The sequence below is a fragment of the Sorex araneus genome, chromosome 4 (genome assembly GCF_027595985.1).
Source record: "Sorex araneus isolate mSorAra2 chromosome 4, mSorAra2.pri, whole genome shotgun sequence".
NCBI lineage: Eukaryota > Metazoa > Chordata > Mammalia > Eulipotyphla > Soricidae > Sorex > Sorex araneus.
The window spans coordinates 10,259,639-10,274,529 of record NC_073305.1 but is presented as its reverse complement, the minus strand read 5'-3'; the positions used below and the strand labels follow the sequence as shown (position 1 = coordinate 10,274,529).

At 64.6% G+C, this 14,891-nt stretch overlaps 1 protein-coding gene across 5 annotated transcripts in view; it reads right to left on the bottom strand.

Moving 5' to 3' along the window:
* The window catches only part of IQSEC1 (IQ motif and Sec7 domain ArfGEF 1), a 201,654-nt gene that overhangs the window by 139,159 nt on the left and 47,604 nt on the right, over window positions 1–14,891 (bottom strand). For all 5 annotated transcript variants that reach the window (XM_055137200.1, XM_055137201.1, XM_055137207.1 and 2 more), the window contains exon 2: window positions 2,987–3,016. In XM_055137200.1, coding sequence (XP_054993175.1) covers window positions 2,987–3,016 — 30 coding nt within the window. The remainder of the gene's footprint in view (window positions 1–2,986; window positions 3,017–14,891) is intronic.

The window sequence follows — 14,891 nt, the reverse complement described above, 5'->3', positions numbered from 1 at the left end:
CCAGCAAAACCATTGGGGTTTCCCAGCCTCACATCCCCAGAACTGAAACCAGCGGGATTCCACGGCTAGAGAGTGCACAGCGGCCCGGGCCTTGCACGCTGCCACCCCAGGTTCATTCCCCGGCACCCTGCATGGTCCCCCGAGCCCCGCCAGGAGCCATCCCTGAGCACAGAGCCAGGAGTCAACCTTGAGCACTGCTGGTGTAGCCTCAAAACAACTAAACATGGGGTGCCTAGGACTTCTCCTGGGGTGGTGAGGGTGCAGAGTGGGGGCGGGGAGGGCCATTGGCAGGAAGGAACAGCAGAGCTGAGGAGCGGCCAGCAGCCTGGTGGGGCTCCCACCACAGCTCACCTCGTGCTCCGCTGAGCTCTGCAAACCTCTGGGCATCATGGAACCCCCCCACCCCTCCTCACCCCCCAGCCCCGTCTAGTAAATCCTGGGGAAGGTCCAAGGCCCGGAGCCTCCCTCCCCACTGACCCAACAACGATTCCTCCGGAACTGGGCGGCAAGTCCTGCGTTTGCAAGAAATGGGGCGGGATGAGTCACTTCATTTGTGGAAAATGAATCCATCTGATCTTTCAAATGTCTCGCCTCGGGGAAAGGAATGCGCTGGAACTCGCAAACAGGCTCTTCAGGCCCGGCAGTTCTGCCGCTGCTCATCGGGCTGGCAGAGGGGACCGTGCCAGCCCCCAGGCCAGCCCCCAGGACCCACCTCTCTCCAGCCAGGCCTGGGGTGGGGATGGGGGTGACCCCAGGACTCTGGCGTTTGGCTTCAGGGGTTGGCTGTGGGGCCTGTCGGCCTCTACTTGGTTGGCTGCCACACGCCCCCAGACTCGGCCGTCCAGGCACGCAGCCCCCCACCCGCCCCCATGGCTGGGGAGTTCCCGACGGGCCCCTCCACGGTGCTGAGAGGCTGCACCATGGGGACAGGCCTGGAGTCACATGTTCTGTGCTGGCCAGAGGCCGGGCACTCACGCCACAAGCCCCCCTGCCCCAGGACCACCCGGGACCACACTCTGCGTGGGCATCAGGCCAGTTCGTCAATGGGGGAGGGCCCCCTCCCACAGGGCCCCTCACTCCAGGGTGCGGGAGGGGGCTGGGGGCTGTCTCTCGCCTGAGTTCCAGAAACGCAGTTCTAGGCCCCGAGCGGGACCCCAGGGTGCACGATTGGCAGGTGACTCGGCCACAGCGCGAGCAGAGGGGCCGCGGGACCCCTGGAGGCTCCTCACTCAATAGGAGCACTGATCCGGGAGTCTGAGGTCGAGGGGGTAGGTCCCCCCCACACACGGGAGATGGGGTGCGGCCTGCAGTGACCCGACACCAGAGCTCAGGGGTTCTGACCAGGAAGGCCCGGCCCAGTGCCCGAGGTGTGGGGAGACCAGGCAAGGTTCTCTGCTGAGTCCCAGGTCTGGGACCCCAGGGGAGGGTGGGGGGAGACTAGGAAATTGTTCGAACTGGGGCAGAGAGGTGGCTGCACACAAGTCACCCGGGTTCAATCCCCGGCACCCCATATGCTCCCGCTAGCCCAGGAGTGACCCCTGAGCACTGCCGAGTGGGACCCAAACACCAGAAGCAGAAAAGGGAAATGAAATATTCACCCTTGCCTGCTGGGCTCCGGGTTCGAGCCCATCCCGAGAGCTCCCCAGCCCCTGGTCTCCCTCCCACTGACAGCTGAGGGCGGGGCTGACCCCCACCAGGGCACAAAGGGGTGGGCAGGGCCCAGGCGCCCCCATCAGGCCATCACCAGCCACCCCGGCTCCTGCACCCACACGCTCGCCCACCCTGACGTCCGCGCGTACTACCAGTGGCTCACACGTGGCTGGGTCGGCACGGATGGTGGCACTGGTGGCCCTGTACTGTAGAGTTTGGCCCTGCCCCTCCCCCTGCCCCCAGGACACGACACTGTGGCACTGCCTCCACCCAGACATCAGCAGGAGGCCCTGCTTCGGCAGGGGGGTGGGGGGGCTCTCAGTCTGGAACGTTCCAGGAGACTCGGCCCAAGCACCAGCGCTGCCTACATCCCTGGGGGCCCTCCCCTCGCTCTCGGGCGCTGCTTCTGCTCCCCTCCCCCCAATCTGGCCTCCCCCACTCTCCTCCCCCGCCCCTCCCCCACCCGTGCTCCTCCCCGCCCCCACCTGTGCTCCTCCCCGCCCCTCCCCCACCTGTGCTCCTCCTCCTCCCCTCCCCCACCCCGAGCTCCTCCCCCTGCCCCGCTGCCCCCCTCCTGTGACAACGCTCAGTGTCCCCTTGGGCATCCCTCTGCGGCCACCTTGCCCAACTTAGCCCTCACACCAGACCCTCCCCTGGGGCCACGGTCTGTCTCTCGACAGGGACAAAGGCCGCTGCACCCAGTGCCGGCCCAGCCCCCCAACACAGCCCCCTTGTCTGCTCTGGCCCCCCCAGCTGCAGCGGCAGCCCCAGGAATGACGGACAGGTCACCTGCCGCCCCTCGGCCAGCGGATCTGGGGGCCCAGGGCTCCTAACTGTCCTCCCTGCTCCCTCCCCATGCCACCAGGCCGCCAGTCTTTGGGGACCCCTAACTTAAGCCCCAAGATCTAAGAATTGAGGCGCTGACACCAGGAGTTCAGGCTCCCACAGCCGCCTCCCCCCGGGTCGATGTCCCCTCCCTGCCCCCTCCCTGCCCACCCGCCCTGCAGTGACTGGAGGGGGTCTCGGCACATGCCTGGGAGGGTGACCGGCTGCTCCCCACAGCGGAGACACTGAGGCACCGGCCCCGTGTCCCCAGGCACCCCAGAGATGGGCCACACAGCGCCCAGCCTGGTCAGGGGCCCTGTGGGGCGCAGGTCCTGCCCACACGGACTCACGGGCCCCTGGGTGGGAAGAAGCCCCTTGCCCGCGGGGGCCCCCCCCACCCCCCGTCTGCAGGCTCGCGGGAGGGGGCGGCTCAGCCTGGCGCCCTCGTCCCCAAGAAGTCGAAGCACGTGGTTTCCTGGACCCCCACCCCGCGTGGACACCAGGCACTTACCGCACGCTCCGCGAGCCTCCGCCGTCGGACCTGCAACGAGAGAACACGAGCTTAGGAGGGCGCCGGGGACCCTCGAGCTCACCCGCCCCCCGCCCGCCCACCTCTGCGGACCCCCGCTCCTGCCCGCATTCCGTGGCGCCCGACCGCCCAAAGTCAGCACTCCCAGAGCCTTTCGGGACAGTGTCCCCCGCCCTCCTCCCAGCCCCCAGGTTCTCACGAGCACAGGTCGGGGGAGCACCACCCCGGAGGAGCGGGAGCACCGCCGAGGCGGGCCGTGCGGGAGCAGAGCCGCCCTCCGGAACCCCTGCTTGGTATTCCGGCGCACTTCCCCCCGCCAGCACGCTTCAAGTACCCAGAAATCAATTACGCCACTTCTCAAAGGAGACGGGCCTGAATGTCAGGAAGCCGGACAATTAGATGGTATCACGCACACTTGAACCTCCACGAGACCACGAATTACACGGCGCCCTGGCCAGCGGGGTCCCTGCAGCCGGGCTGGGGGGGGGGCAGGGCCGCCCCCGCGCAGCTGCCCACAAAGCCTGCCGGGGCTCTCTCGGGGCCCCGGGACCAAAGGGCTTGGCGCTATCACACGTGGGAATCTAATCCCCGGGTGACCCCATTCGACTCCGCCGCCAGACGGCACGAGGAATGAAAGCACACTTAAGCCACGGCCGCCGCTCTGCTGTGGCTAAATTGCCTTTTGAGAAAATCTGCGGGCGAACGGCAGGGGCCCTCCACCCCCACCCCCCGCGAGCACCAACCGCGCTTCCGAGCCTGCCCGCCCCCCCGCCCCCACGCCCATCGAAAGGCTGATATTATCGGGGTGACTTTCCAGCTAACGGAGGGCCCCAAGGGGGGCCTCGGGGATCGTAGACGGCAGCGAGACCGGCAGTCTGGAAGGTTCTGGCTCTCCGCGGCTCACAGGGTAGCAGCGGCAGGCCTGGCCCCGCCCTGAGTCACCTCCGGTCTCCTGGCGGGAACGAGGCTGGGCACAGCCGGCCACATCCCGAGGGGACCCTCCCATCCGGCCCCTGATACGGGGACGCTCCGTTGCTCAGCACGGCAGGGGCCGTGCGGGGCGTCAGCAGAGAGGACAGCGGGGAGGGGGGCGGGGGGGAAGGGGAGGGGTGTGGCTGGGCCAGGCGCCCTCCACCCACACCCCTACTGCCCACCAGCAGCTGCCATGCACCCAGCACAGAGGCGCCTGCAGGAGGAACTTCCTGGCACGACTACAAGTGACCGCTCAAGTGACCGCTGTCCAGTTCTCGTAAATATTTGGTCTTGGTCCACGGCCCCTGGCTCACAGCACCCCACCCCCCTGCCCTGTCCGAGGGTGCCCCGGAGGCCTCAGCGTTTGGGCTCATCCCCAGGGACCCCTTCAGAGCCGGGGGTCCGCAGCACGGCCCTTCACCCCACGAACTGGGTCTGTGTGAACAAGGCGACCCTGAGAGGCACCTACGGGCCGGGCGGTCCCGGGGCCACCAGCCGCAGCCAGGGTCGGAGGCCAGATCCATCGCCCACGATGAATGAGCGGTGACGTCCCCCCCCCGCCAAATCCTCCAAGGCGGGGGGCTCTGAGCATCTAAGAGTGGAAGTCGGATCTCTTTAGGGTAAACCTGTCTCCTGGGGCGGAAAGGCTGCGCGGGACCCTCCTGAGAAGCAGCAGAGCCCCCCGCCAGCCCAGCACCCCAGAACCCCCCGGAGCAGTCACCAGGTCCCCAGGGTGCATTCCCAGTGATGTTCGGGGGACCACGCAGTGCCGGGGAGAGAATCGGGGGTCCCCACACACAAGGCGCGAGCCCAGCTCACTGCACCACCCTCTCTGGCCCCCGGCTTCCCTCTGCGGGTACTGCGCTGGCCCCACGGAGCCCGTGTGGTCACTCAGATGCTGGACAGGTCACTCCCTCCGCAGTGCTCATGGCGCCCCACAGGGCTCAGAACTTCTTTCCCTTCTGGTTGTCAGGCCGCTCCTGCCTCCACCTCTCGCCCCCGGTGGGGCTCGGCGGTGGGGGGACCATCGGGGCCAAGGGGACGAGCCCGCTCCACCCCCCCGCCCACGCACACGGCTCCAGCCCCTCGGAGCACGTGTTCAAAGCAAGGAGGGTCCGTTACTGCGGGGAATTTTGGGAAAACACCTGGTGTGGGAGCTGGTTGCCGGGGGAACCAGCCCCGAGTGGGGGTGGCCCGTTCCCTGCGCCCCCGACCTCCCGGAAGGTGAGAGGGGCTGCAGGAGGGGTTCGGGTCCCTGTGGGGGCACTTGTCATGTCTCCGTAATGAAACCTCAAAAAAATAAAAAACCTGTGAGGAATTTAAAGAAAAAGGAAGAGAAAGGAAACAGCTCGTGAGGAAGGGGCTCGGGGTGGGCGGCGGGAAGACCCAGAGAAAGACATAAGCAAGGGGCCGGAGCGATAGCACAGCGGGTAGGGCGTTTGCCTTGCACGCAGCCGACCTGGGTTCGATCCCCGGCATCCCATATGGTCCCCCAAGCACCGCCAGGAGTAATTCCTGAGTGCAGAGCCCGGTGTAACCCCTGAGCATCGCCGGGTGTGACCCCCAAAAAAAAAAAAAAGACATAAGCAATGCGGGAAGAGGGAGGAGGAGAGAGTCAGCGCGTCGTGGTGGACGTCAGCAGAGAACAGGCCCCGGGCAGGAGGCCAGGGCCATGGAGCGGAGGGTCTCTAGCGGACGCTGCCCCCTGAGGGGGGGAGCTGTGGGTGTTGGGGTGACCGAGCCGCAGGCCTCAAGCCCTCCGTGTGTCCAGTCTGAACACCCGCCCTGATTTCTGGCCACTGGAGCCGCCCTCCCTGCTGGGTTTGACGGGCTCCCCTCCTCTCTCCAGCCCTGCTGGGCCGGCGCCCAGGAAGGCTGCTGTTGGGGGTGCAGGGAGAGGGAGGAGCACTCGACCAAACTGGGTTCCCTTGCCGGCAGCCCATATGGTCCCCGAGCCCCACCAGGTGTGATTCCGGGGTGCAGAGCCAGGAGGAAGCCCTGAGCATCGCCAGGTGTGGCCCCAAAGCAAACAAAAACAAACGAAAAAGAAATGTGGGAGACAGCGTTGGGGTGGGGGGGTCCTTCCCCTGGGGAGGGGCTCAGACACCGTCCCCCACCCCCACAGTCCTCCCTCTGGCAGAACTGACCTTCCTCAGGAACCAGCAGTGGACGCTGGCCAGGAGGAGCAAAGGACCCGCAGAGCCCGCCCCTCGAAGGCCTGTATGGGTGGTGACGGGGGTCCCTCGGCCAGTCTGGTGGGCTGGGACCGTCCTGATGGGGGTGTCTCGGCTCAGGCCTCTGGTCCTGGTGCCGACGCCGAGCCGGGTTCTGACGTGGCTCCTCCACAGGCGTCAGGTGTCGATGCGACCCAGGAGGGTCGAGAGAGGGGACGGGTGCGTCCACGCCCGCTCCCCGGTCTGGCTGGCGTGGTCTTCACGCTCCGTCCCACGAATGGCGTCACCCTGACATGGTTTACACCTTTCCAGCTGTGACCTCCTCGCGTGGCTTAGTCCAGAGTCCGTGTCCCCGGGGCCACCAGCTGCTCCTGAACCAACGCGGGCAGCTCCGGCCACTGATTTGTTTGCTGTCACCTTCTTAGCGGGTCAACACGGCTGCCCTGGCCTCCGGCACAGGCTGGTGCTGCCGAGGGGCCTCTGATCCCCCCTCGCCGGGGTCCCCCTGCTGTGTGCCAGCATGTGTGCCCGCATGCCACCTCCCCGCCCCCCCTCCCGAGACCGGGCTCTGGGCCTCCCCGTCTCAGCTTCCCGCCCCTGCCCCTGCCTGCCTCTCCCCTGCTAAAATGCCCATTATCTCATGACTTTTCTTTGTGGGTTTTGGGTTTTTTTTTTTTTTTTGCTTTTTGGGTCACACCCGGCGATGCACAGGGGTCATTCCTGGCTCTGCACTCAGGAATTACCCCGGGCAGTGCTCAGGGGACCATATGGAATGCTGGGAACCGAACCTGGGTCGGCCGCGTGCAAGGCAAATGCCCTACCCGCTGTGCTATCACTCCAGCCCCCTCTTTGTGGGTTTTGGGCCACCTCCGGTGATGCTCAGGGGTCACTCCTGGCGGGGCCCGAGGGACCAGACGGGATGCCGGGGACGGAGCCAGGTCCTCCCGGCTGTGCTGTCTGTCCGGCCCACGCGATGGTTTCCTTCCGGTTTCCTGTGTCCTCCTCGCTCCCCTCCCCTGGCTCCTCCGACCCGTCTTGGAGCTCACAGGCTCTTTCCTGCACTGGGTCGCCTCAGCCGTGGCAGCTCTCCGCGGCCTGTTCCTGCCTGTGCCACCGCGACCGTCTCCTGCCCGCGCTCGAGGCTCTCTCTGCGTCTCTAACACGGTTTCTCCGACGCCCTGGCAGGCAATGCCTCGAGAAGTCCGTTCGGCTGGGTCAGTCACAGGCGTCACTGTGCAGGTCACCGTGTTCCCTGCGGCGGTGACTGCCTCGTCCAGGGGCCTGCGGGGAAGCAGCGACGCCTGCGGACCTCCAAGCTTCTGATACAGGAGGGCTGGGCACAGTCTTGCGGCCGGCCCCCAGGGGAACCCCTCGGGCCCTCGCTCTCGTCCCTGCTCCTGGGTCCGGGCAGACACTGGCACCCTGCCAGCCCCGCAGGAAGCCCCAGCTGGCTCCCCTCCCCCTAGTCTTGGGCATTTAGTTTCCAGTCCCAGGCCCCATGGCCCCTGACCTGCTGACATTGGTTCTTGGGTTCTGAGCCGGGCGCTGCCCTGGGGGCAGGCCGGAGGGACCCTTCAGAGCCAGGGCTGCGGCGCCGTGGCAGATGCGGGGGCATCGGGGACCCTTCCCCCGCCCACCCTCTGTCTCGCTGTCATACCCAACACCGCCCTTCGCCCCCTTTTTCATTTCACGTGCAGCCCCTTCCAGGGGGCCGGGGAAGGTCACCCCCCTCTAGTCCCGGGGTGAGCAGAGACCAGCTGCAGAGTGCTGTGGGGCCCGAGGCCCGAAACCTCTGCACGAAGCCGGCCCGAAGGCACGAAGGGCCCCTGTGAGGAGCAGGAGGCCTCGGAAATGCAGAGTTCCAGGCCCAGGGCTGAGCCGGGCTCCCGGGGTGGGGGGTGGGGGGGCGCCACCGTGGACCAAAGGCCAGGCTAAGAATATCCGGGAAAGCACCGACGGGCCCAGCTCTCTCCCTTGGCAACTCCCTAGCAACAGACTGGGGGATGGTCAGAGGAAACGGAACCATCTGACTCTGCAGACAGGCGGGCACACGTTTCCCCGTCTGGGGTCAGTCCTGTCAGCCTGGGACACGTCGTTCCTCTCTCCCGGGGGCGCGGCCCCATCTGGCACCTCTGCTGGGGGCCCGAGCTGGGCTCGCTCCGCTCCGGGAAGCCGGTTCTCTCTCCGGTGGGTGACTCTCTCCTCTCTCTCTCTCTCCCTCTCTCCCTCTCTCCTCTCTCTCTCTCTCCCTCTCTCCCTCTCTCTCCCTCTCTCCTCTCTCTCCCTCTCTCCCTCTCTTCCTCTCTCTCTCCCTCTCTTCTCTCTCTCTTCTCTCTCTCCCTCTCTCTCCCTCTCTCTCCCTCTCTCTCCCTTTCTCACTCCCTCTCTCCCTCTCTTCCCTCCCTCTCTCCTCTCTCCCTCTCTTCTCTCTCCCTCTCTCTCCTCCTCTCCCCTCTCTCTCCTCTCTCTCCCTCTCCCTCTGTCTCTTCTCCTCTCTCTCCCTGTCTCTCTCCCTCTCTTCTCTCCCTCTCCCTCTCTCCCTCTCTCTCCTCTCTCTCTCTCTCCTCTCCTCTCTCCCTCACTTCTCTCTCCTCTCTCTCCCTCTCTCCCTTTATCCCTCTCTCCCTCCCTCTCTCTCCCCTTCTCTCTCCCTCTCTCCCTCTCTCTCTCCTCTCTCTCCCTCTCTCCTCTCTCCCTCTCTCCCTCTCTCTCCCTCTCTCTCTCTCCTCCTCTCCTCTCTCCTCTCTCTCTCCCTCTCTCCCTCTCTCTCATATTTCCCACACAGACTTACTTCACTTTCGTCTCTGTCCTGACAGGCTTTTCTGCGGGGGCAGGCGACGAACCAGGCAAAGGCAAAACTGACTTTCTTCTCAGGGCCGCTCCCCGCGAGAGCCTGGCGTGGTGGTGATTACTTCCCACGCGGTGTCCATCAAGTGGGACTCCAGGGCAGGGTGACGACTGCTCTGTGGCATCAGCCAGACTCCAGGACCGTGCCACAAAGCAGACCTGCAGGGCGGGCGTCGTCCGCCTTGAACACCCACACGCCCAGGGCCTTCTGGGAGACCGAGGTGCCCCTCAGGGCGTCTCCTGCCCCTGCACCTCAAGTCACCCGCAACAGGGCCAAAGTCGGGCCATGAGTGGGTTCCCGCGGCTCTGTCTCAGCAAACGGTTGGGGAACAGACGAGAGACCAGGCCCCACAAAGCCGTGACAGCAGCTGGGCTAGAACCACCGATGGAGGAGCAGCCCTCCCGCCTCAGGGAGCCCTGACAGACACGGGACTGTCTGAGGCCCCCCGGGGACCAGAGCTCAGGGGACTCCTGATGATAAATCGAGCCCCTGGATCAAGCTGGATCTGACGCTGACACAATTTTGACAGAGTGGCCCACAGTGGAGCTGGAACCAAATAGCAGGAGGGGAGGACTCTGGCCTGACCCCTCGGGAGCGTGTGTGGACGGTGTGCACGCATGTGGCACACACATGCCCGAGGACGTCCCAGGATACACACTAGCGCACACACATGAGCTGGAACACATGTGCATATAACAGAACAGACAGATCACGACAGTGGGGGTGCAGCTCACAAGGTATGGGGGGGGCGCACGGATTCGAGCAGGGGGCCGCTATCACAGCCGGCTCTGCAGAGAGCCACGATTTAGCTTTGAGCTGAGAATGAAAGTAGGAGCCCCGGCGGGGCGGCGATTAGCAGCTTAATGGGTGTGTGAGTCAAACAGCGTTTCAAAGGGGCGCGAGCCGGTCTGGAGGCTCTGAAGAGCCGGAGCTGCAGTCAGTCACCCTGGGGGGCTCCTCCACTGCCGCCCTCCGCACGCGCAGCCCGGTGGGCCTCCTGGCACCCGGCAGGCCGAGGGGAAGATCTGGCCGGAGCCCTCGCGGGTTTCCCCGTGAGCGGCGAGCACGCCCTGCACGCGATTCCGGGCCTTCCCCTCCACGGGCACTGGCCCGGGGCCTCTGCCTCCTCCTTAGGGACAGCAGGCCCGGGAGGGGCCAGGCACCAAGGGTCCCCCGCCCGGCCCTGCCCGGCGAGGTGCTGCGGAGACCCCGCAGCTCCGCCATGGGCCTGTTCGCTCTCTCTTCCCAGTTACTGATGATTTAGACGCTTGTTATGCAAACGACGTCTGGAGACCCATTCTGGAACCGCTTACTTGCCGCTTTTCAGGGTTTCTTCATCTTTAAAAATAAACCGGATCTTCCTCGTTATGCCTGACAGCTGGGGGGCGGGGCAGTGGGCAGGAACGGAGAAGATCCCTGAGACCCCTCCCCCCCATTCATCCTGGCTCACGACGTCCTCACCAGCCCCCTAGAGCCCACACGGGGGCCCCCCCGCCAGCCCAGCCAGCACTGCCCCTTCCCGGCATCCAGGGGCCGCCCCCCAGCCCTGGGGGCTCTGCGTCCTGTCTTCTGACCTGCCAGTTCGGCCCCGCTCAGTCTCCACCCGCACATCCCTCCGGCAGATGGTTCTCAGAGGGGAGTCGGGTCCGAAGCTGGACAGTGCTCCAGGGGCAGGGCACGTGCTGGCCATGCAGGAGGCCAGGTTCTAGTTCCCACACTACATGGTTCTGTGGCCACTGCCAGAGTGACCCAGCCATGCCCAGCACGAAGCCAGGAGCGGCCCCATGCACTAGGAGGAGCCGTCTTGAGCACTGAGCCAGGAGCCATCCTGAGGCAGAGCTGGGCCTGGGCACAGCCGGGTGTGGTCCCTTCCCAAACAAGCAGAGAAAGAAAGGCAGCAGAGGGGGCCAGGGAGGCGCACAGGGGCTGAGGTACCTGCCCGCCGTGCATCCAACCTGGGAGCACAGAGCCAGGAGTCAGCCCGAAGCACCTGAGGGGGTCCTTAAGTGCTGACAGATCTGGGGAGACCCAAGGGCCTGGGGGTCACCTGGCTTTCCCTTCCTGGGTCGATCTGCAGCTTGAAACAAAAGCCAACACCCGCTTCTGGGGCATGTGGCTGGGGTTCACCCAGCAGGGTGGGCAGGGCCCCCCCCTCTGTGCTGCGACCCCCCCCACTGGCCGCCGAGACCCTCCAGCCGGCTGCAGTCTCCACAGAGCAGATTCCAGCTGGACAAGGGTGACCGGGCCAGTCAGGGTCGCCGTCCCGTGCTGAACCCCCCCCCCACCCTCAGAAAGCAAAGAGGGGGAGCCCCCATCTCCTGCCACCCCTGCCCACCGCCCTCCCCCCCCTCCCCGTCACGGGACCTCTGCTCTCATCTTGCCCCCAAGGCCACCCTGCCTCGGGCCCTTTGCTCTTGCTGGGCCTTTCCCCAAGAACGTTCCAGATGTCGGCATCTTCCACCCAGCTCCGGCCTTTCCTCCCGCGCGAGGTCATTACTGCCCCGCCCCCCCGTCACTTTCCCCTGCCAGGCTCCCCGGGCTGGGGGACCCCCTGGACGTTGGTCAGAACGGTGGGCAGAGGGGAGAGAGTGAATCCTGGCTCTGCCCCTTGCCGGTGCTGTGACCGTCCTGCTGTCCCGGCCCACAAGGCCACTGCGGAGCCTGAGCTCAGACGGGCCAGCACGGCCGACGTCCAGTCAGGCGTCACCAGACCCCTCTGTCTTCTGGGCCCGATGACACTGAGGACAGCTCAGGCCGTGACCCGCAGGGATGAGGCAGGGCGTGCTCTGTGTGCCCTGGCGGTGGCCCGAAAACATCGCCACAGGCGAGGGACACTCGTGTCAGAGACGCGTGTGCTGCAGGGCCCAGGAGGGACACGCTGGCCGGCCCAGCCCTGCCGGTCTCACTCCCCGGGAAACCTCTGTGCCACGCGGGGAGGCCTGAAGCCGCCTCCATGCAGCTGTGCCACCGCCCCAACCCAGTGGAATGTTCCAGAAGGTGGCTGTGCCCCCGCCCCAACCCAGTGGAATGTTCCGGAAGGCGGCTGTACACAGCGTGCAGATACCCGGAGGCGGCTTTCCCAAGACTCTGACCCCACCAGGTTCTCCCCTGGCCCCAGGAATGTGCACTCGCCACCAAGACGACGGCAGCTTGACCCACGGGGCCCCAGAAATATGGGGGACCGGGGGGCGGGGGAAGGTGCCTTTTAGGCTCTCGGTCAGGTGCGAACTGCAAAAAAAGCAGGGTCCTGGAGCGGGGCCCGAGGGCAGAGAGGTTCCAGCCCAGCCACACTGGACAGGACATCTCTGGCCCAACACAAAAGAACCCAAACACGGTTCCGTCTGGGTCCGACGACGCGGAAGTTCTGGGAAGAGACAGCAGTGACAGGCACACGGCACCGGGCGTCAGGGTGTGTGGGTCATCGCTCAGGAAAGCGTGAGAAACTCAGCAGAGCTGGAACAACAACGGGACCCTGGAGGGGCAGCCGCGGCCACTGGGAGGCCGGGTCCAGCTCTGAGCACAGCAGTGGGCAGCGAGCAGGTCAGAGTGGCCTCTGAGCACGGAGCCTAGAGTGAGCCCTGAGCACAGAGCCGGGAGTGAGCCCTGAGCACCACTGGGTGTGCCCTCCCCCCAAGAAAAAGAGAAAAAGAAATAAAGAAAGATCATCAGCAAATGAATGATGCACACATGAGAAATTTCAGGCCCGGGCAAGCTAGGAGGAGAAGCAGGCGGTGCAAGGGAGGCCCCTCTGGGACTGGCCACCGGAAGACGGGACACACGTGACCGGGCCCTAATGAGGCAGGTGACACCTTGTCCACATGAGGCTCTGCTCCAGGTGCAGCCGAGGGGACAATGGACCGGGAAGAAAGATGGCTGGTGTCCACGTGAGACACGAGATACGCCCGTTACCAGACATCGGGGCCACACGTGTCCAGACGGAGGGACCAGTGACACCCACCAGGGCAATAGAAATCAGACTGACAGGGGGAGGAGCTCATGGAGCGAGGGGGATGCTACCACACCAGGAAGAGGGTCCGTGGTGAAACCTGGTACCGTGGAAGCGTCTCTGACTTCCTCCCTCTCCAAGAATGGGGCACAGCCGAGCAGGCTGCCGCCCCCGGACAGCAGGGCGGGAGGGAGGGCCCAGAGCCGTGGCAAAAGGTGCAAGACCAGCCACGGGCATGTAGCTCAACAGCCTCAGATGAGAGGAAGAAAGTTCTAGAAAGTGACATTAGTGAAATGCATTTCACAAAACAACAAGAATGAGAACTTCTGGGTTGGCGGTGGAGAACACTGCCAAAAGGACAATTCTCACCCCGAAAAGAACAACGATGACGAGTCAGAGGAAATGTGCAGTCACAACTTTTCCTTCAGCTCCTCACGGGGCTCAGGGTGCAGGCGATGATACACAGACAGACGAGGGACCGGGGGCAGGGAGGCCGGCCAGCCAGCGCCGCTTTGTCCAGACTGTTCGGAAAAGCAGGGATTCGCCTGTTTCCTGAGAAGTGGCCACGTTAGCCCAATCACAGCTCCGAGCAACTCTGGCCACACCAGGCAGACTGAACTCAAGACAGAAACAAAAAGCCAAGGCCCCAACGAACACTAGCCTGCCGTGCTCAGATTTATGCAGGCAGGAAGGCAGGCCCATGGGAAAGGCCCCTCCCAAGGCACTGTAGCACTGTGGCACTGTCGTCCCGTTGCTCATCGATTTACGAGCAGGCATCAGTCACGTCTCCATTGTGAGACTTGCCGTTACTGTTTTTGACATATCGAATACGCCACGGGGAGCTTGCCAGGCTCTGCCATGCGGGCGGGATACTCTCGGTAGCTTGCCGGATGGCAGTAAATTTTCTGGGAAGCAACTGTCCTGAACTCACGGAGACCTGGTGCCAGTCTGTAACAGAGCCTGAGGAGGCCGGACCCCCTGTGACAGAAGCTCCAACAGGAACTAAAAGGCCGGGAAAGGAATTTCAAAGAAGACCATCACCACTCCCAACCCTACCCCCTTGGCAACCTCCTTAGCAACGGACTTTGACCTAGGTAGAAGCCCCATGCGGGGCAGGTTGGAGAAACCCTATAAAGGCCACCTTGAACAAAGGAAGCGCCCACATGCTGCCCGAGCCCGTGTGTGGCTTGTGCCCATGTGACCGAGCACACGTGTCGCCCGCATCTCCCCTCGAGATGTGGACTTTCATGCTTTCCTGTGTAGGGCTGGGGTGTGTGTAGGGGCTCTCTCCGCCCTTGGAGAAACCCGGGTTCTCTCTTGAGCACATTACTCTCCACTCTCTCCCACTTTCTCTCCCTCCTTCCCTTCAAAACCTAAAAAAAATACCTGTGTGATTTTCACTGCCCATCTACTCCTGAAATCCTTTTCTGCGAGGCGAGACTAGAACCCAGTAACCCTGGGTCCTGGGTGGCAGAGGCCAATGGGGAGAAAGTGACCGTCTTCTCCCCACTTCACATGAGCCACGTGAGGACCACCAACAGCAAACCCACCGGCAGACGATGAGAATCCGATACTGAAAGCAGAGTGGGGGCCAGTTGGCTGGATCGGGGTGCCCCTTTACAGGTGCGGCTGGGGCCCATGACAGGCCCAGTGCCTGACGGTGACCCCGGACAGCCCAGGTGCACACAGGCATCGCCTGAGGGCCCATTCCCCAGAACCCATTCCTTCGTTACAAGAATTCCAGATTTCTCACCAAAGCGTGCGGTCCACAAGACTGTGGAGCAACTGTAGAGGGTCAAAACTTTCATGGGCCAGGGGGACAGTTCCAAGCATAAGCCTGGCAGGCAGAGGCCCCACGCTGGATCCCCAGTTCAGCGGGGCGCCACTCCAGGTGCTCCCAGGCGCTGCCCAGGTGGCCCTCAGCAGTGCCGGGCTGAGTTCTGAACC